The sequence below is a fragment of the Bubalus bubalis genome, chromosome 7, assembly GCF_019923935.1.
Source record: "Bubalus bubalis isolate 160015118507 breed Murrah chromosome 7, NDDB_SH_1, whole genome shotgun sequence".
In the NCBI taxonomy this organism is placed as follows: domain Eukaryota; kingdom Metazoa; phylum Chordata; class Mammalia; order Artiodactyla; family Bovidae; genus Bubalus; species Bubalus bubalis.
In genome coordinates, this window is record NC_059163.1 from 57,115,536 (window position 1) to 57,138,334 (window position 22,799).

The 22,799-nt window shown below is 45.4% G+C and overlaps 1 protein-coding gene and 1 long non-coding RNA gene across 14 annotated transcripts in view; one reads left to right on the plus strand and one right to left on the minus strand.

Annotated features, from left to right (window-relative positions):
• LIMCH1 (LIM and calponin homology domains 1) overlaps positions 1-16,525 on the minus strand; it is a 352,260-nt gene extending 335,735 nt beyond the window's left edge. For 5 of the 13 annotated variants that reach the window (XM_025290122.3, XM_025290121.3, XM_025290119.3 and 2 more), the window contains exon 1: positions 16,100-16,287. In XM_025290122.3, coding sequence (XP_025145907.3) covers positions 16,100-16,195 — 96 coding nt within the window. In that variant the 5' untranslated portion in view covers positions 16,196-16,287. Of the gene's footprint in view, positions 1-16,099 lie in introns of all 13 variants that reach the window. The other 8 variants (XM_025290132.3, XM_025290129.3, XM_025290131.3 and 5 more) reach the window with 3 other exon arrangements.
• Positions 15,104-21,106, plus strand: LOC112586208. Its single transcript, XR_003110627.3, has 2 exons — positions 15,104-15,516; positions 20,808-21,106. It is a non-coding gene; the product is annotated as an uncharacterized LOC112586208 (long non-coding RNA).
• Positions 21,107-22,799: the final 1,693 nt, after the last annotated feature.

Genomic DNA, 22,799 nt, shown 5'->3' on the forward strand with positions numbered 1-22,799 from the left:
CCACCTGACAGTGACATCTCTAAAACTGACCCTAATCTAGTCTTCTAAACAATCTGTTAATGCCTTTTTTAACCAATGTAGATTATAATCCCCAGCTCAGCTCCAAGAAGGAGCCACTGTTCTGAGTTTTTTTTAACTATTTCCTTGCTTTTCTCTAGTCTTGCTCCCATGAATGCACTCCTATATACTACTGAATTTTAATTAAAATGTTGGTAACATTTGTCAGTTACCAAAATGTTGGTAACATTTGTTGGCTTCCCTGTCCTTCACTATCTCCCAGAGCTTGCTCAAACTCACATCTACCTTCTTATCATCTACTTCCCCTAGATTTTCCTTTAGGGAATTCACTACTTCAATGCTGGGTAGCAGCCAGTGGTGGGGATGGACATACCATCCCTTAGTAGGGATGGGCCAAGGTGGACCCTGATTGGCTTAAGCTAATCAATTTATCTATTCCCCAGGTGATTATGAAAGAGGGATGTGTCTCCGTTCTCTGCCCAGAGGGTGTAAATAGAACAGGAGGACTGGAATTGCTCTTGCCCAGCCAAGCCCACAAGAAGAAAAACCTGGACTTTCTGGGATGGAGGAGAGCAGGCATAGATACTTAAACAAAGCCTGAGCATAAAGCCATGCAATGTACAGCACAGTTGAAAGGCCGAGAGAATGCTTGTCCTTACTGATACCATACAGCCACTGAATCAACCTCATGTGAAGTAGGAATCTACCTCCAGGCTGTCAGAAGGTCAACAAACCATCTTTTTTTTCCCTAAAGCCACTTTAGGTTGGATTTCTGTTGGTTGCAACAGATAGTTAGTTTCATTTTATGAACTAAAACACACAAAAGAATGAATAAAAAAAATTACTAAACACACTCATAAAAAGAACACATGAATAAGAAAAATTTTTGACACATTATACAATTCACAACTCCTGGTGGAAGTTAAAAGTCAGTGGTTTATCAGGGTCCATCAGGCCACCTAGGAACCAAGACCACAAAAAAATGCATTAGAATGTAGGGTTAGGGAGATGCCTGAGGCCTCATCTGGATAAAATAACTCTCCCTTCCAGGTGGCAGCAACTATCAGGCAGTATATTGGATGAAGAGATTCACTTGGGGAGTTTCTTTAAAATTACTGAAAACATGTTCAAAGCCAACACAGGCCTCCAGCATTGAGTCATCACCCACACTCCCACTTGCCCCACCTCTTCACTACTGCCCCCAACCACCAATATCCCTTAAGGTTGCCCTTGGTGAAGAGACTGGATCACACCCCATTGCGTGGTGGTTACAAGCACAGATAAAGCAGTCAGACTGCCTGGGTTTGAAGATCAGCTCCACCATCTAAAGACTGTGTGATCTTAAACAATTTATTATTTCTCTATAAAATAAGAGGGAAAAGAGTTTGCACCTAGCTTACAGGATGGTTGAGAAGCTAAATGCTCAGAATAGGGCCAGTCAGCAGTAAGTATAAATTACTGTCATGAACTATGATAATTTGAGGATGTTTACAGAAAATCTGATCCCTGCCCTCCAAGAGAGAGGCAGCAGCCCTGAGGAGCCCACATTCTGCGCCAGGCTGAGCGGCCCTACCCCCACGGCCTTCATCCTGCACCTCCCCAGGCCCGGCTCCCCATACTCCCACCTCCCAGGGCTCTTTCTCTGGAGTCTTCTCCATCCCCCAGCCTCCACCTGGAACACAGTCTCCTGCGCCTTGTTGTCTGGTCAGTCCCTACTCATCCTTTAGGTCTCAGCTTAGCAGCACTTCCTCACAGAAGCAGCCTGAGGTCCCATACACTGGAGGAGGCCTAGCCCTCTCTATGTCCACCCGACCTCCTATTCCTTTTCTGAACACACACACACACACACACACACACAGACTCCAGGGGATCTTCTCGACTCAGGGATCGAACCCACATCTCCTGCATCTCCCACACTGGCAGGTGGATTCTTCACCAGTGAGCGACCTGGGAAGGCACCTGAAGTACTAGGAACACACAAAATCTCAAAGAGCGAGCCTCGGGCGGAAAAACTGCACTATTTCACCCCTTCTCCAAAAACAGGAGGAGCTTCTCTGGGGAATGTTGTCTAAGGTCGTCTGATGGTAGGTAGGAAATGTAAAACCCCTTTAAAAGTTTGCTTATGACCCAAGATTCTAAATTCCAGCATCAGGAATTGTCCAGCTGTTGTTTTACACATCTCTGTCTCTGATCTGAGCATGTGAGTAGAGAAAGTAAGACTGCACAAAACATTAAAATCCAAATATTTCCACTATAAAACAAAGTAATTCCTGAAAAGGAATGAATAATGTCCCAAAGTAAGACAAACAACCAAAAACCTCATATATTGCAAAATCACACAGTAAAAAATAACAAGGCTGATGGAAAATTTAGAGTTGGGGCAGAAGGCTCAAGTCCCATTCAAATTTGTAACCAGACTAACAAAAACAATAAGAAGCTGAGCATTACTAGCACATATAAAAAGATGTTTTCTACTTCCTGTTATAGAATAAATGTGGGACTTGTACCAGAAAGGAGGATGGGGTCAAGAGGCAGGATGGAAAGGGTGTGAGCAAAGACTGAAGCTACTGCATTATGAAGATAAGATAAAACACAGACAGGTCTGGGAAAATCAAACTTTTTAATAAACGCAAAGCCAAATGGAGCCCAGAGTGAGAACAAGGTGCCATTGCCTCCTTGGTTCACTTAACACTAGTCTTCTTTGCTTTCAATTACTGTTAACAGGTAATGCCAAATACTAAGGTGCTAGGAAAACCTCACATGAACCATTGCAACCTGTATCTTGTAAGCATCACTCCCTATTTCCCAATTGCATATGCAATAATTCACACTACAGAAACATAAACTATAGCACAGCCAATTGTATTTGCTCAGAACACCAGGGCCCCATGCCGGGTAAGAGGGCTGAGAGTGGAGCTGCACCCAGGAAGTACCAAAAGGCTGAGCCAAGAGAAGTACCACTGCAAGGGGCATTGTTTGAAGGCCCTGGAGCCATATCAGATCAGAGTCCTGACCCATCTGCCTGCCAGCCTTAACATTAATGAAACATACTGGAATAGTCACAGCAGACACCCTTGAACTGAGTCAGAGGGCAACGGCTATCTGTGTTACCCAAGGACTAAATACAATGACAAATATAGAATACCCAGCACAATGCCTGGCAGAGATACATACTAACCACACATGCTTTTCTTCCTCCTGTTAATAATAATTTCTGGTCTAGGACCACTGAATATAGACTGGGAGCCAGATCTCAACCAAGGGAAAAGAGACTGGTAAAGAGAAAGGAAGTAAAAATAGTTCCACCCATCGGACATAGTTTATTCTGCTCCTGTAATGGTTTTTCATCACAGTCCTAACCACTCTACTGCCAAAATTTATCTTTTTAAAAGCAATGAAAGGGCTCCAGTTTCACAGAATGCACTTGGGAGTCACAGAGGTGGACCTGTTTCCTAGCAACCAACAGTATGATGCACACAGAAAATGCTCACTAAACAGCTGCTAAGGGAATGAGGAAGACAGGGGAGGGCAGGTCATCTGCTTGCTTAGATGGCTGGGATCTAAGCAAGCAGATGGTTGCTTTTACTTCTAAAGCACAGCAGTCACCAGCCCAAGCTCAAGCTCTGGAACGAAACTGCCTGGGCTCAAATCCCAGCTCTGCCACTTATTAACTATGTGACTTCAGGCAAGTCAGTAACATTCCTGTGTTCCAGTTTTCCCGTCATGTAAAATGGGCATAAAATGGTGCTTACCTGAGAAGCCCCTTATGTGCCAGGCAGAGTGCTAGGTTATATGTTATATTATATTATGCTATATCATATGACATTATATATTATAACCCAAGCACCTAGACGAGCACTGCCCTATGATGTGCTCTACAAGTGTGTTATGTTAACTATTATATTTATTTGGCACTGAACTATCTACTTTATCACTTTACATTATCACATTCCATCAACTCATGCAACATGATGAATCAGGCCTCTACTTGTCACCCACCCCTCCGATTTATGACATCTTGCAAGGTTCCTGAGGAAACAGGCGGCAACCACATCTGTTGGTTGATAACATTCAGCTCCACAAGCTCCTTTTTTCATTTTCTGTAGGAAAGGCAGAGAGGATGCCATTTCTCAGTGTTTCCATTGGGTCATGACAATGAACGCTCACAGTCATAGTCACTGATTAGTGTCAGCTGCTGGCCATTCGTTTTTGTGGGGGGCATGCTCCATTTAAAATACCTATCCAATAGGAACTTACCCAGATGACCACTATCATAAAGTTCCTCCATGCTATTTCTTTACCTAGATCCTACATCAGGGGAGAGAGAGGAGGCTGCCTGACTGGTTGAGGTGGGGACACAAGGAGGAGTTGAGAGTCCAGGGGCAGAACGCTGGGAAGCAAGCATGTTTATTTCAAGAAAGGAGACAGCCATTTGCTCTCCAGCCCCGCCGACAGGAACGCCAAGTGCAATGAGCACAGCCCTGCCCTGGCCCAACCTGAGGGGAAGGGTGGCCTCCTAAATAATTCCTTCAACTGATATCACCTACCCAAGAGCCAAGAGTGGAATCACTTTTCCAAGTGTCCAATCACTGACTGTCTCCAGGCAACTATTGGGTAAACGGCTTTTTTTAATCAGTCTTTTTTAAAAAAAAACAACACTTTGCTTCCCATCAGGGCAGCAACAGAGTCTATTTTCTCTGCCACAGCAGAGTCCAAGTGCCAATCAGGCAATCATAGCTGGGCACAGACTCACTGAGAAATCTCTTGGGCAGTGGGGAATGCAGCTCTGGGGCCCTATCAGGGAGCAGAGCAAATAAACCAAGGAGGAATGGGATGGTCACCAGGACCCACACCATGGCCACAAGAGCTCTGGGGTTTAGCAAAGTAGGCAGACCCCAAGCAACAAGATATTTGTTACAATGAAATATGACAACATTTCTAACAGAGGTGAATTCTAAATGTCAGGTATGCACAGAGGATTAGTGGGCTTAGAGGAATCAGGGAGTCTGTCTCAGAAGCAGTCATAGTTAAGCCCTGTCTTAGAAGGATTTGTCCCTGGGGAAGTGGAGAAGGGGCATTCCAGGGTACCCTTACCTGAACCACCATTCTCCCCTTTCTCCTGAGGACCAGAACCCAGATTATTACCTGGGAATACCCACCTTCCCCTGCAATCAAGAAAGGTCATATTACTGAAATCCCAGGCAATAAAATAGAAGTGTCGGAAAGAATTGTCGGAAAGGCATCTCATATGGGAAGGATGCACTCTTCATTTTCCCTTTCCCCACCCTGCTTCCTGGAAAGGTGACATCATGGTGCACCTCCAGCAGCCATGCTGGACCATACGGAAGGAGGAGGGGCAGGGTCTGGAGATGATGGGTTTGAGTGTTAAAAGAAATCCAAGTCACAGGGTTTACAACTACTGGGGCTCCCAGATGACCTGCAACTCTACTAGTTTATTAAGCACCTTCTTTTAGAGGAATTTGGGGGACAAGTTCCCAAAACAGAGGACATCTGTGGGCCACAGCCCAAAGTCTCACACAGAATTGCTCTGCTTACTCACTAAACACCTCCAGTCCCTTCTCACCTCAGACCAGAGTGCAGGTTCTACAGACCCTATTCTGTGGAAGAATTTTAATCCCAGAGTCCAAGTTCAAATGTAAATCCCAAAGTTCTCTCTGCCATTTCTTCTAGAAGAGGGTCTCTTGATTTACTGTGCCTTGATCCTAAGCGCTCCAGTCAACCATCATGCAAACCCTACTCTGAGTGGCCTGCAAGAATATTCAAGCACTTATGACTCAGCTCCCTTCTCCACCTGCTCTCCTGCACACAAGCCTTCAACACACTTGGAGAACTGTAAGAGCATAAAAGCATGTAAGCCCTTATCTCAATAAATTGGCATCATTCTAATTCCCCTCTCAGCACCCATCGATGGTCGTAGCTTAAACATTCCTTTCACTATGAGCCCTTGCCTGCTTAAAGTTATTTTCTCTTAAGTCCCTCATTCTTTGCTGTCCTAACAATTATCCCAATTTGTTGTTATGAATTTACTGTTAAGCTCAATGCCCACCACGTCTACTACAATGGGTATTTCCTGTGGACAGGAATGAATCATGCTTACTTCGTTCACCATCTAACCTTGGTTCTCAGCATGATGCCTGGTGCATGGTTAAAGCTTAGCTAATACTTTTCAGGACATGAATTTTAAAATCCGCTTAAAACACTTTCACACATTAATGCTTATCTTCACCATTAATGCTTATTTTTAGTATTCACACTGAAGCAAACTTACAAGTGAAGGGCTTCCCTGGTGACTCAGTGGTAAAAGTATCCACCTGCCAATGCAGGGAACGGGGGTTCAATCCCTGGGTCGGGAGGATTCCCCTGGAGAAGGAAATGGCAACCCACTCCAGTATTCTTGCCTGGGAAATCCCATGGAGAGAGGAGCCTGGTGAGCTACAGTCCTTGAGGGGGGGGTCTCAAAAAGTTGGACATGACTGAGCTCACACGCACCAACTTATGAGTGACCACCATGTATCCCAAATAATTATGTTCATATTTTAAACCATCTGACTGAACCTATCCCAGGCTTCATTCAGTTTCCTATTAGAATAAAATAATTCTTTGAATACTATTTTTAAAAATACTTCTTAGGAGAGGAAAAGAGAGCCATCTACTCCACAATAAATAAATTCAATTCCTCACTTAGTGTCCCACTAGGTAAAAAATAAGGCTGAGGACTTTTTTATAACAGTATTGGGAGGTAAAAATAAAAAAGCCACAAGCCCATCTGCCCTTGACCTTTATTAAAAAGAAAAACAAGTGCAGGTCTATTCTTGCATGGTCTCCTAATGGGCTATTTAGGGATAGATGGGTGGGGTACCTCCCTAACTGCTAAGGTTGACCAGGAGACTGAGTTGCCTCCAACAACGGCTGTACATGTCACAGTCAGAACGCAGAGCCATGGAAACACGGAGCTTTCTCAGTCTAACCAATATTTTATCCTTAAGGTCCCAGCATAGATAAAAGGATACAGTTTTGTTGATAGTATAAGTTTAGTGCGAAAAGGTATCAGCCAAGATATTCCTTAGGTGCATGCTGTATGACTACTTACTTCCCCTTGGTTTTTCCCCTTATGCCAAACATAATTCTCCAAGATTCTATGGCCACACCATCAGGGTTAGCTAGCTGCATGAGGACATCTCTTTGGGAGTGTTGTTTTCAACACTGCAAACATGGAATTTTACCACAGCAGAACTGAACTCCATGACATCATTCTGCCTTGCAGAGAGAGATATGACATCTCCCCGTGTCCAGGCAGAAGTCTTTCCAATGTTCCATCGTTTTTTTTTTTTTAAGGACTATTTTTTTCCTGTATCATCTAGTAACCCTCTAATTGAGGCCATTTTTATATTTCTGAATTACTTAAAAACAAAGTTCTATTATCCCTTCCTCATTTGACTGCCCTGAAGTCATCCTTTTTCCCTCTTATCCTCCCCCCACCAAAAGACCCTGATACCTTTCATTTGCTTCAAAAGTAAACACACACACACACACATGCTTAGGAAAAGATGCCGGGAAGTACTATAAATTGTATTGCATGGTTTTCTAAATCACAAAAGAGTGAACTGACCTTGAAAAAAAAAAAAAAATCTAGGTCCAAAGAGAGTAGTTTAGTCAAAAATCAACCACTGTTAAGTGATCCAGTCCTCAATCAGGAAAATAAAGGCCAAAATGACCTAGGTTAAAATGGAATGTAGGTGACAAGCCAAGACGCCCAGAAGTCACAGAACTGCTTAGTCAGACCCTTCAGTTCTTGAGAGTGGTCTGGGACAGCTGCAGGAGAGGCTGCCACGCTCCTCTATTGGAAGCTCCTGCCTCTTGGCTGAACTCAACAACAAAACTGCTCCCAGGTGAGCTCCTGTCCAGATGGGAGAACTCTCAGGTGAGAGTGAAGGAGCTTGGTAAAGCCTCAGACAGACACGCCAACGGTGCTTCAACACATCAGCTCAGGGAAGAGAGAGCCCTTTGTGCCCGTTTTTGGAGCACAGAACAGATCCCGGGGGTATCAGGTCTTTACTCAAACTCTCTGGGGAAGGGAAAGTATGGAATAATGCACCTGCTCACCTGCTCCATTAGAACACGCTAAAGCACACATGGACTATGCATTCATCGCCAGATGGAACAGCCATTGGAGGTAAAAACCATAACAAGACAGCCATGGTCCCTAACATCACGTTGCTGTTCAGTCACTCAGTCGTGTCCAACTCTTTGCAACCCCAGGGACTGCAGCACACCAGGCTTCCCCGTCCTTCACTACCTCCCGGAGTTTGCTCAAACTCATTTCCATTGAGTCAGTGGTGCCATCCAACCATCTCATCCCCTGTCGCCCCCTTCTCTTCTTGCTCTCAATCTTCCCCAGCATCAGGTCTTTTCCAATAAGTCTATTCTAGAATATCCATCCTCTTAAGAAACCACATGTTAATGAATCAGCAAGCTTTAAAAAAAAAAAAATTTAAATGCATCACTTACCTATTAGCCACTTGCCCTAATAAAAGTTCAATGGAGTGCCTGGAGGCTGTAACAACAGGAGACAGAAACCAGAGTCGAGCAGCCATGCATTGCAGACAATTCCAACGCCCCTCTCCACCTTAGCAAAGTGAGGTTGAAGGCAGCCAGCAAAGGCATGGAGCCTGATTCCTCTTGCCTGAGGGCCGTGGTAGCACCACCAACTTGGTTTCCCACCCCCTCCTTCACCCAACATAAGGTCCGTGCCGGCAAGGACAACCCCTCAGTCCTGGTAGTGGAAAGGTGTAAACTATGAAGATAAGCAAACTAGGGAGCTGCAGCTTCTGAAATCCACATTATGACTCAAAAAAAAAAAAAAATGACAGGGGTGGGGGGACCTCTGCACAGTCAGAGGAACAGGAAACTCAGTCCTTACAGGAATTTTCACACATGGTCCTAAACACAGAAAGCAATATAAAGGATATGAGCCTACAATCCCACTCCTGGGCATGTACCTACAGAAAAACATACTTTGAAAAGATACGTGCATCCCCAATGTTCACAGCAGTACTATTTATAACAGGCAAGACATGGAAACAGCCTAAGTGTCCATCGACAGAGGAGTCGACAAATAATATGTATGCACATGTGTGTATATATGTACACACACACACGTATACATACACATGGTGGACTATTAGTCATAAAAAAGAATGAAATAATGCCACTTCCAGCAACATGGACGGACCTAGAAATTATCATACTAAATGAAGTAAGCCAAATAAGACAAATACCAGATATCACTTATATGCAGAATCTAAGCCTTTGAACAGTGGTGTTGGAGAAGACTTTTGAGAGTGAGTCCCTTGGACTGCAAGGAGATCCAACCAGTCCATCCTAAAGGAGATCAGTCCTGGGTGTTCATTGGAAGGACTAATGCTGAAGCTGAAACTCCAATACTTTGGCCACCTCATGCAAAGAGTTGACTCACTGAAAAAGACCCTGATGCTGGGAGGGATTGGGGGCAGGAGGAGAAGGGGACAACAGAGGATGAGATGGCTGGATGGCATCACTGACTCGAAGCACATGAGTTTGAGTAAACTCTGTGAGTTGGTGATAGACAGGGAGGCCTGGCGTGCTGCAATTCATGGGGTCGCAAAGAGTCAGACACGACTGAGCGACTGAACTGAACTGAAAGAAAGGATACAAATGAAATTATTTAGTAAACAGAAATAGACTCACAGACACAGAAAACAAACTTACGATTATCAAAGTGGGAGAGAAAGGTAAATTAGGAGTTTGAGATTAAAATATATACACTGCTATCTATAAAATAGATAACCAACAAGGACCTGTACAGTACAGGAAACTATACTCAATATCTTGTAATAACCAATAATAGAAGAGAATGTAAAAAAAGAACATGCATATGTATAACTGAAACATGTTACTGTACAACTGAAACACAACATTGTAAATCAACCATATTTCAATTAAAAAATATTTTAGAAAGAGAATAAGGACTACAACGTCAGACAGCCTGAGTTTTGAATCCTAACTCTAACCAGAACTTCTTGAAGAGGTGAACCTAGGCAAGACTCCTAATTCCTGGAAGCCTTAATGTTTTCAACTGCAGATTTTGGGTATCTGGGTGCATATACTTGTAGATATTAAAAAAAGATGCTTCAATTAAAGTTCTAGTTTGCCACTTGTTACTTTGGGCAAGATATTTTCTCACCTTTAAGTGGGGATAATAACAGTACTTACTTAGAAGAGACTAATGCCTACCTTGACTTTTTCACCCTGTCCCTGACATTGAGTAAGCACTCAAAAAATATCAACTTTTATCATCATGAGCATCGGTTTCACCACCATCATGATCATGTTAGCCCTAGCTATGACATTTTTTAAGTTTCAGAATAGTCCAAAGCAAAAAGAGAAGCTGCCAGGCCCATTTCCAGGGGCTGCCTGGCCCCACCTGGCACTGACTGCCACAGAATCACTGGCCAGATGTCTGCATCATGGTTCCATTGTCATACATCAGTAGAGAGCCGGGGGCCCAGAGAATCCGTTCCTGGGGACACAGGCCCCGTCCTACCCCTTCTTGGTGGCCAGAGCTCAGTCTGCTCATTCGGAGCTTGCCTGATACAAACTTGGTTTCCAGGGAGATGCTGGGGCCAGAAAAGCCAGCTCTGCCTCCCACTCCACTTCCCCTTTCCCCAAATCTGTGGGACCTCACTGTTCTCCTGCCATGAGACAGCTCCGTGCCATAGCAGCTCTTGTATACAAACAGGCCAGACTATTTGAATGTCCTTGTGACAATGATGCTGCCTGCTCTCACTTCCATATCTATTCCAACCACTACTCTTTTCCTGATCTAGCCAGAAAAGTTTTCCTTCCTCTTCCCTAGCTCTCCGGGCCAAGTAGAGAACCATATGCCATGTTAAATCTTTGTTGTAGTAAAAGGATGTAAGAGTCATCAAGTCCCAACAGAGAAGGAGAATTAGAATGACTGTATAACTTGTGACATATGTTCATTGGTCATCACATCCCAAATGTCATGTTGCTGCTGCTAGGCTGCTAAGTCGCTTCAGTCGTTTCCGACTCTGTGCGACCCCATAGACGGCAGCCCACCAAGCTCCTCCGTCCCTGGGATTCTCCAGGCAAGAACACTGGAGTGGGCTGCCATTTCCTTCTCCAATGCATGCAAGTGAAAAGTGAAAGTGAAGTCACTCAGTCGTGTCCGACTCTTAGCGACCCCAATGTCATGTTACTGGCCACCAAATGCTACATTCTCTCAAAGGCTACACATAAATTCTCCCACTGCCAAACAACACAACAGTTTTCAGTCTTGGAGAGCTAAGGTACCCTCAGTGCTTTTAATCTTCAAAATCAGGTCCCAGTTGAATCAGAAAACAATTCTGTATCAGCAGGGGAAAATGACCCAAAATGAAGAACTGATCCCTTCCAGCCCTAGTTCCTCCTTACGTGAAATATGGATTAGGTCACAAATGAGATTATATTCAGCACCAAGCCCCATAGGCATGTCATGATTAAAGTTAAAGGAGTCCAGAAACATCTCAAGTTAAGAAGTAAGGCTGAGTTGGGTTGAAATTACCCCTCCTTAAAGGCCTGGCAACTTGTTCCAGATCACAACTGAAACCAAGTTGAAGCAACATCTGTTTCTCCAATAAGTATTTGGCATTGCAGAGAATAACTATAGATTAGAACAGATAAATATTGTTGTGGGTGGAGAGGCAAAGGTCAGGAGGGGAACCAAGAAAATTCAAATCATCTACCTGCTAACAAAGCCCTGTAACTTAACAAATACCATCATGGGCGTTGGCAGTGGGGGGCAGTGGGAGAAAGAGGAAAAAGAAGTGAGGAAGCAGGAAGGAAAATAAATGGGGGACTTATTCTTTTTCTAGAGGGCACTGACACAACTTCAATTAACAAAACACTGCTATACTGGAGATGACTATTCAGACAACTGCCGTTTGTATAACGATTTAATGTTGGATTGTCTTCAAGAGGAGGAAAACTGAGCATCCTGCTTGGAGTCTAATAAAGACTTTAAAGGCATTAAACTTAAATAGTCAACATAATATTGAGGAATAATTTTCTAAGCCTCATTGGACTATCAGGGTCATCTTATCAGTAGATGTTACTGGTTCTCCTCTGAAGCCTCAATCTCTCTTAGCACAAGTTAGAATAACACACAGCACCTACTTAACTTTGAGACCAGCTATCCGGCGTTCATAAGGTAAGACAATAGAATGAGATGGGTAGATAACTGAATTCTATTTTTTACACTAAAAACTCAGGGTTCTAAAGATTTTCTTTCAAACTCAACGGCAGGTGTTGTTAACAATAGGAACAACAGTAATACAATAACAGTAGCGTTAATAAAGGCAGCAGTGGTGATGGTAGTATTCTCATAGTAATGATAGTACTGATATTAACAGCAGTAGTGATATCATGGCAAAAATAATAACAACTTTTACTTATGCAGCACTTCCTAAAAGCCAGGTACTAGTCTAAGCATCTTAAATGTTATTAACTTACTTCATTCTCACAGCACTCCTTTCAGATAGGTAATCTATTATTAGTATCCCTGTTTTACAGCCACTTTCAACAATATCTCTGTTATTTTTCTAGAGCTAGCTTTCAAAGAAACGATTTAGAACCAAAAGGAGAGGAAACACAGCCTTGTCCAATGTCACACAGCTGGAAGGCAGTACACCCAGGATGCTAACCTAGGCTGCCCAGCCCCAGAGCCTGACCTCTGATCACTGTGCTGCACTTGCTGCCGCTTTGCTTAGGACGCTGCTAGAAAAGGAATGTGCAAGGAATTTAGACCCCTGCCTGCTGGTAGCCTGAGTTAATGCTTAAAGTCCGCTGTTTCCTTCAGGAGTCTCCCCAGTGCCACATTAAGACACGTAGCCTGCTCCGACAGCTATAAAAAGTCACTGAAAGTGTTAGGGAACTATTCCCACTTCCCACCACCCCACCCCCACCCCACCCCAACCCTCCCCTGGGCCTATGACCTCCGTCGAGGCCTTCACCTTTGCCAGCCAAGGCAGAGGCTAGGGGTGGGGTGAGGTTGGGGCATGGTTCCCAGGCCACCGTTTCCTGCCCAGTAACACAGCCCTCAAATAGCCAAGGCTGCAGGCCGAGAAATTCCTCACTAACAAGTTATCTCCTGGAGCTTGTTCCCTGAGCCTTTATTAAGAATGAACAGTTTTCAAGCCAATCCTTGACTTAAGGAAGACCAGGGACTGAAGAGAAGAGACAAGTTGCAAAGTTTGTTTATTAACCTGCTACACCCAAGGGAACATTTTTTTTGAAAAGGTGAAATTCCTGACTACTCAAAAGAAAAAAAAAAGCCTGTGGGAAATTTAATCACCAGCTGAACAAAAGTGAAAAACAAAGCCCTACCAATGAGGGTGTTGCCAAAGACAATGGGGCCCCTAAAGGAGATGCAATTGTCTCGAGATAACAGTCCCCCTGGGAATTCAGCTCACACTAAGTACTACATTATTGCTATATTAGCTGAGGAAGCTTTGTTCACTGGGCAACTGGGCGCAGAACCATCTGTTACTGCCGCTGGGTTCCCCCCCGCTTTGCAGACAGGGCATTTACATTTAAAGAGGAACCTCCGGGAAGGAAGACGGGCAGTCTCTACCTCTCTGGAGCAAACACCTTTTTATACAGCCTGGGAGGGGAAGCTCTCCTTTCCTTGAAACCCAACTCTGCGATTGAAAGGAGATAGGCCACTTCAATAATGCACATGCACAGAGCCACGGCTGCTTCATCCTAAAGCCACGCACTGCCCGCTGTGGCTTTCACATTCTTAAGTTGGTAGATCTGGTAAAGCATCAAGAACAATGCCCAACTGTCTATAGGGCCCAATAGGGCTCAGCTTTCTTAAGGAAGCCCTTCTTTTTAAAAAATCTGTGGAACCAGGACAAAAGCAGATATTCTGCGCTGCATAATATTTAGCTTGAAATATACCACCACTTAAAAACAGACTGTGACCTGGATGGAAAATGTTTTAGATCATGACCTAGGTGAGGGGCTATAGTACTATATGGGCTTCCCTGGTGGCTCGGTGGTAAAGAATCCACCTGCCAATGCAGCGCAGGTTTGATCCCTGGGTCAGGAAGATTCCCTGGAGAAGGAAATGACAACTCACTCCAGTATTCCTGCCTGGGAAATCCCATGGACAGAGGAGCCTGGTGGGCTAGAGTCCATGGGGTTGCAAAGAGATGGACATGACTGAGCAACTAAACAATAGCATAGTACTACTATATACCTAGGTCAAAATTCACGGAGGTGTGCACTTAGGAAGTATACACTCTCCTGTGTGTAACTATACCAAAATACATTTTTTTTTCAAGTACAGTACGTCCGTGTTACAATTAATGAAATTGGGAATAAACCACTTGCCTTCAAGAACTGTAAAGTGTTCTGCTCTTATCCTTCCCTTCATCACCATCCACATCAAAAATCTCTCCTGAGAATTTTAAAGTTCAAGAACAAGAAAAACACAATTCTCCAACTCTCAGCCAAGCCCGTGACTACAAATGCTTCCTGGATGTCCTATGAACCCAAGTATGAAGCACAGAGAAAGCACCTGTCACAGGCCAAGCCGTGCCAGCCACATATCACAGACAAAAGTCACAGTCTTTTTCTCATCTGGTCATGAGCCATCAAATTATGAGAGACATGATTGGGGCTTATAGCAACAGAGCTTTGAGTTTATTCTTCTGTTTTTGTTTGTTTGTTTTAACCCTATTTTTAAATAGATCTTTCTAAACTCTGACCGAAGCAACTTAGCAGCAGCAGCAGCAGCAAACTCTGCCTAACACTCTTGCTTCCTTGAAGCAGGTTAACCTGGTAAGGTGCAGGCCTCTGGCTGGGGCATTAGAGCAGCATTAAGTGGTTTCCTCAGGCAGTTCAGCAGATTTCAATCTGTACAACAGCATCGAGACGTGCGTGCCACAGGGGGGTGTCTCTAAGTGACCGTCTGAGTAATAACAGGCTTCACCATTACCGGATCATGACTTAGCGGTACAGTTCTTCCTTTGAACTACCAGGGAGGGTGAGCTGCCCGTCCCTGAGGAAAACAGGGTCAAATTAGCCTCCCACTAAGCTTCAAGAAAGGCTGCCTGCCGAAACAGAGGCTCACTGCATAGATCATAGGGGGTCACCTTTACCCCCTCGCGCCCTCCAAGCGTCCTAAGCCCCGCAGACACGGCATTTCGGAGCGCGGGGCCAACAAGCTGCGTCTACAGATAGACATCGACAATCAGGATCGCCCAGCGAGCGCTTCCTGGACTGAGCCAGCCGAGAGCTCCAGTGATTTCCCTGGCCTGCCACCGAGCCATTTAAGAAGTGAAATATGCCAACGGGGCCAGGAACCGACACCTCTGGGATGGAGAGGGGACTGCCAATGAATGGGCAACGTCTATGCAAATGGTGCATTCGCAGGTGGGTCTTGCAGGCTCCCGGGCCCTCTGTGCTGTGCCAGCCTCACACCTGACCCGGTGCCAGGAATACAACCAGAGGCTCCGGTGGGTGTGCGATTCCGTGAGACATTAACAACTCCGCTCCGGAAGAACGGGGAGGGGGGCTCGGGGCGGATGTAGGACGGGGAGCAGGACTCCCGAAATGCGACGTCCACAAGGACTCTGGGGGCTCCCGCCTGATGCGCCTCTGCGGCGCTTCTGCTCTCACTGCGCTTCCCCGGGCAGCGCCTGGAAGCGGCAGGAGCTGAGATTTGCGCGACTGGCGGGCAGGAGGGATGGAAGCGCAGGGCACCGCTTCCCGCCCCCGACACGCACAGCTAGACCGCAGTGTCCTCCCTATGCGCCCACCCTCGCCCGAGACTCCAGCGCCAAAGCGTCTTGGGGTCGCAGCTCGCTTGAGGCCCTGCCGGCTGACCGGGAGCAGCCGGTAAAAGAAAGCGAAGGGTGGGGGAGGCGAGACCAGACCTGTCGTCCTGGCGTGTGCGGGTCGGCGGCTCCGGGCTGCCCCTACCAGGCCGCCCGCCCGCCCGCCGCGGGGTACCTACCTCGATCCACTTCTGCGCCTCGGAGAAGGCGGGCTCGGGGGGCGGCTCGGGCTGCAGGGGCTGGAGGGCTTCCAGACCGAGAACGGGACAAGCCATTTGCGAAGCCCCGCGTCCACTCGAGCGCCGGGCCGCCGGGATGAGGACGGCCGCCGCCGCCGCTGCTGCCGCCGCCGCAGGAGCGCGCTCCCCGCCCCTTCCCGCCCGCCCGCTCTCCTCCCCGGCCCGCCCCGCCCCCGCGCGGCGCAGGTCCCGGAGGAGCGCCGCGCTGCCGCCGACCACGCCGCCGCAGCTGTTCCCCGCGCCGCCCGGCTTGGCCGCGCTGTGTGTCCCCGCCGGAGCGAGCGCCCGGGTGCCGGGAGCTCCCTCTCCACCCCACCCCACCCCCACCTCTGCGGGCTCCGCACCACCCCCTCCCGGGCGGGGGTGTCAGCCACCGACTAAAAATAACCGAGAGTGAGCGCTGAGTATCTCCCTCCCCTGCCCGCAACGCGACCCGGAGAGAGATTCGGCCAGCCGCCCCGCATGTCCCCGCGCCCCACTGGCTGCGGAGGGGCCAGCAAGTCGGGCGGCACCTGGCAGACGCGCGGCCAGCGCGGCGCACGCGTCCCCGGGGGAGCCCGCGCTGCCGCAGCGGGGCAGTGGCCGCCCGCACCTGCCGCACCCCGCGCCAACCCTAGCTACGGAAGTGGGGGGAAAGACGGGCAGCCTTCTGACCCCGTGCCAGGGATGTTCAGTCGCCTGATCTTTCTGTAAGATAAAGAAGATAAACGACCCTTTATAAACCTTTGTCTCTCCAGGCAAGCTACCTGTGTTGATTGATTTAACTCATCTTTATTGTGCACCTACTATGTGTCGGGACTACAAAGATGAAAAAAGAGAAGGGAAGGGAGGGGAGAGGAGGGGAGAGGAAGAACTGAGGAGTTTTGGCGCTCAAAATAATTACGTTCTAGAGGAAATGGGATAAAAAAGAAGATAATGGTGGCGAGTAATACATGCTAAACAGTTAGGAGAAGATAAACTATGACCTGGGAAGAGGATATTGCTAACTTCAGATTGACTCTCCACCTTCACCTGGGAGGCTGACCTGTGGGTCCAGGCTCTGATAATGGGAGGGAGGGCAAGAGGTCAGCAGGCTGGAGGAGAAGGCCGTGGGGATGTTTTAGGTACATCTTACTGCAGAAGGCTAGGGGATTGGCTGCTCTGCTCCACTCTGAGGAAGGTTGCAAGGCTGGGGCCCCTCCTTAAGTTCTCTGACAGTCCCCTGTCTCTTGTTGCACCCCACTTCCCCAGGCCCACTCCCCATCTCATTCTGGTGTCTGGCCTGCCCACTCCCTGATAATTGTCTCTTTTACTTATTTAGCTGAGTGGGGATCTTAGTTCCAGCAAGCAAGATCTTCGATCTTCTTCATTGGGGTCATGTGAGCTCTTTAGTTGCAGTATATGGGATCTAGTTCCCTGACCAGGGATGGAACCCTGGCCCCTTGCATTTGGAGCACAACGTCTTAGCCACTGGACCACCAGAGAAGTCCCTAATGGTCTCAATTAACTCTTCTCAGCCACCTTTATTTGAGCATGCCTTCTGTTATGCATGAGAACCCGACTGATGACCAAGGAAAGTTTTTCTGTCAAGATGACATGATGAGGTGACATGAATGAGAAAGATGATAGCCATGCAAAAAACTGGAGAAACATTTCCAGATAGGTGCAAAGGCCTTCAGATAGATATAAGTTTGGTGGAGGTCATAGGCCTACAGAAGACCAGTGTGACTGGAGTTTGTTGAGGAAAGAATCAGGTGGAAAAAACAGCATGGGAGAGACGGGTGAGAAGCAGGGTGTCAGACCACAGTGGACAGAGCAAGAAGTCCCTGGGTGTCTCAGCAGCTAAGTGTCTTTCCTGTTCAGAGTCCCAAGTTTCATCTTTGACCAATTCTGCTGTTGTAATAGGGGGATGAAACAAAAGAGCAGGCCTGAAATTCCACTGTTACTGGCTTTGGAGTCAGACAGGCTTCAGTTTATTTACTTTTAGAACACTTATATGGTGCTTGAATTGTGCCAGGCACTGTTTTAAGTGCATTACAAATAATTGACTAATTCATTCCCTATTCCAACCCTGTGAGATAGACTATTACCATTCCTAGGAAAAAACCAGGGGACAGAGAGGGGTGCCGCACAGCTGGTGAGCAGTGAAGCCCTGATTCAAGCCCAGACAGCCTGGCGCCAGATCTACTCTTAACTGCACACCAAGCCGCCTTACCAGTCCCAGTCCAGGCTCTGCCGCTTACAATACGTGCCTCAGTTTCCTCATCTCAAATGAGGTTGACATGGCAACATTTCAGCAAATCATTGTGAGGAGCAAACAGGAGTTCTGAATGTGAAAGAACCAAAACCGTGCCTAGCATGTAATTAGTGCTCAGCACAAGCCAGCTGACCAGAAAGAACGAGAGGAAGGAGAAATTATAAAAAAGAGTGAAGACGGCAAGCAGAGGAAAAGGGTTAGTAAAATACAGTCAGAAGGTGACTTTGTCTCCATGAAGAAACATGGTGAAGTGAATAATTGAGAAAATGATCCATCACACTGCTACGAAATGCCCCTTTAGGCAGATGCCACTGCATGGAGTGACTAGGAGTTGGGAAAGCCCGATGACCCGAATGACATAGCTGAATCCATGGAAAACAAGCGTTAGGAGTAAACCCACCATATCTCTGAAGTATCTGCTATCACAATTGGTATTCAAACTAAAGCATATTTTTTTTTTCTTTCAGTGCAAATACTTTTTAAGTCTTTTAAGGTTTATAATCACAAAGTAACATTTGTTTTTCCTGAACTCTATTACCAAAAACAAAGTCACATAAGTTACCAAAGGACTTTAAGGACTTAAAACTATAATAGAATTCAAACCTAGTTCCATTATCAATAATACTTACAAATCATTGCTAAGCACCTATTATGTGTAAGAGATTGTACTAGCATCACATGAATCCACAAAGGGATTTCATTTCTGTATCGTCTATTTTTCATATATAAAAGTAATATGTGCCAGTCGGAAAAAAATCTGAAAAACATAATGAAGAAAACTAATCTGGAGGAAACCCTGCTGCTACTGCTAAGTCACTTCAGTCGTGTCCGACTCTGTGCGACCCCATAGACAGCAGCCCACCAGGCTCCCCCATCCCTGGGATTCTCCAGGCAAGAACACTGGAGTGGGTTGCCATTTCCTTCTCCAATGCATAAAAGTGAAAAGTGAAAGTGAAGTCGCTCGGTCGTGTCTGACCCTCAGCGACCCCATGGACTGCAGCCTACCAGGCTCCTCCATCCATGGGATTTTCCAGGCAAGAGTACTGGAGTGGGGTGCCATTGCCTTCTCCAGGAGGAAACCCTACAATTCAGAAATCATTGCCACTATTTTGGGGATGTGAAGCAACATTTGATCAGAAAAAAAAAAAAAAACTGTAAGACAAAATACTGTATAATAAATGCCAAATGAGGGATATTAGGTATTTGAAGAGCATGGATTTTGGTGGGGGAACAGGTTTCTTAAAGTATCATTCATGTACCATACAATCCACCCACTTATAAGTATCATTCACATACCATACAATCCACCCCTTGGAGTGTATAGTTCAATGTTTTTTAGGTATATTCACAGAGTTGTGCAACCATCACCACATTAATTTTGGAGCATTTTAATCCCTCCAAAAAGAAACTGCATACCCTTTAGCAGTCATATATCCCTAACCTCCCATGTTCCTAAGACGTGGCAACCACTAATCCACTTTCTGTCCCTATAATATTGATTATTCTGGAAATTTCAAATAAATGGAATCATACATTATGTGGTCCTCTGTGTGTGGCTTCTTTCACTTGGCAGAATGTTTTCAGGGTTCATCCATGTGGCAGCATGTATCAGTACTTTATTCCTTTATATGGACAAATATTCAGTTGATGAAAAAGTAATTGGGGTTTCAGACCATGAATTTTAAATCATTATAACTAGGCTCAAACACATCTTTATTAATCAAGAATGATTACAATCGACATATTTTTGCCAACAAGAAATAAGTTGTTTTATTCCCGTAGCATAAAAAGTTCGTGTTTCAGGATTCCAGGAACTCTTGGAAAGCATTTTCTGCCTCCTGTTGGTTGTGGAAGCATTTTCCCTGCAAAAAGTTGCTGAGATGCTTGAAGTAGTAATAGTCAGTTAACAAGAAGCCAGGTGAATATGGCAGATGAGGCAAAACTTCGTTGCCCAATTGGTTCAACTTTGAAGCATTGGTTGTGCGACATGCGGTTAGTCATTGTCATGGAAAAGAATAGAGCTCTTTCTGTTGACGAATGTTGGCTGCAAGCATTGCAGTTTTTGGTGTATCTTTTCAATTTGCTGAGCATACTTCTCAGATGTAATGGTTTCGCCAGGATTCAGAAAGCTGTAGAGGATCAGATGGGTACTAGACCACCAGCGACCTTGACCTTTTTTTGGTGCAAGTTCGGCTTTGGGAAGTGCTTTGGAGCTTCTTCTTGGTCCAACCGCTAAGCTGGTGGTCACCAGTTATATAAAATACACTTTTTGTCACACATCACAATCTGATGATGAAATGGTTTGTTGTTGTTGCATAGAATAAGAGAAGACGACACTTCAAAACTGTGATTTTTTTTGATTTGCAGTCAGCTCATGAGGCACCCACTTATCAAGCTTTTTCACCTTTCCAGTTTACTTCAAATGCCGAACAACCATGGAATGGTCAATGTTGAGTTCTTCGACAACTTTTCCTGTAGTTGCAAGAGGATCAGCTTGGATGATCAGCTCAATTAATTGGTCATTGTCAACTTCTCATGGCTGACCACTGCACTCCTCATCTTCAAGGCTCTTGTCTCCTTGGCAAGACTTCTAGAACCACTGTTTGTTAGCAGTTGCTGGGCCAAATGCGTTGTTGATGTTGCAAGTTGTATCTGCTGCTTTATGACCTATTTCGAAATTGAATAAAAAGATCACTCAAATTCGCTTTTTGTCTAACATCCTCTCCATAGTCTAAAATAAATATAAAATAAACAGCAAGTAATGTCATTAGCAAAAAAAAACATAATGCAAGAAAGTGAAAGTTGCTCAGTCGTGTCTGACTCTTTGGGACCCCATGGACTATACAGTCCATGGAATTCTCCAGGCCAGAATACTGGAGTGGGTGGCCTTTCCCTTCTCCAGGGGATCTTCCCAAGAGATCTTCTCAGGGATCAAACTCAGGTCTCCCACATTGCAAGTGGATTCTTTACCAGCTGAGCCACAAAGGAAGCCCATAATGCAAGAAATGCACATTAAAATTATGTATAACATAATCACATTTAGTTAAGAAAGTATTACAATGTCAAACGGCAAAGTTCAACAATGCAAAACTGCAATTACTTTTGCACCAACCTAATAATATGCCATTGTATGGCTATACCATATTTTGTATATCCATTCATCAGTTGATAGGCCCTTGGGTTGTTTCCAGGTTTTGGTTACTATTAATAATGCTTCTATAAACATTCATGTACAAGTTTTTGTGTGGACATATGTTTTCATTTCTCTTGGGCATACACCAGGAAGCAGAATTGCTGGGTTATTTGATAACTCTGTGTTTAAACTTTTTGGTAAACTACTGACTGTTTTCCAAAGTAGCTGCACCATTTTACATTCCCACCAGAAGTGTAAAAAAGGGTTGCACTTTTTCTACCTCCTTGCTAACACTTGTCATTTTCCAACTTTTTGATTACAGAGACTCTAGAGGGTGTGAAGTGGTATCTCACTGTGGTTTTAATTTGCATTTCCCTGATGACTAAATCACGACCAAGATAATCATGATGGTGTAATCACTCACCTAGAGCCAGACATCCTGGAATGTGAAGTCAAGCGGGCCTTAGAAAGCATCACTACGAACAAAGCTAGTGGAGGTGATAGAATTCCAGTTGAGCTATTGCAAATCCTGGAAGATGATGCTGTGAAAGTGCTGCACTCAATATGCCAGCAAATTTGGAAAACTCAGCAGTGGCCACAGGACTGTAAAAGGTCAGTTTTCATTCCAATCCCAAAGCAAGGCAATGCCAAAGAATGCTCAAACTACCACACAATTGCACTCATCTCACACACTAGTAAAGTAATGCTCAAAATTCTCCAAGCTAGGCTTCAGCCATACGTGAACCGTGAACTTCCAGATGTTCAAGCTGGTTTTAGAAAAGGCAGAGGAACCAGAGATCAAATTGCCAACATCCTCTGGATCATCAAAAAAGCAAGAGAGTTCCAGAAAAACATCTATTTCTGCTTTATTGACTATGCCAAAGCCTTTGACTGTGTAGATCACAATAAACTGTGGAAAATTCTGAAAGAGATGGGAATCCTAGACCACCTGACCTGCCTCTTGAGAAACCGATATGCAGGTCAGGAAGCAACAGTTAGAACTGGACATGGAACAACAGACTGGTTCCAAATAGGAAAAGGAGTACGTCAAGGCTGTATATTGTCACCCTGCTTATTTAACTTCTATTCGGAGTACATCATGAGAAATGCTGGGCTGGAAGAAGCACAAGTTGGAATCAAGATTGCCGGGAGAAATATCAGTAACCTCAGATATGCAGATGACACCACCCTTATGGCAGAAAGTGAAGAGGAACTCAAAAGCCTCTTGATGAAAGTGAAAGTGGAGAGTGAAAAAGTTGGCTTAAAGCTCA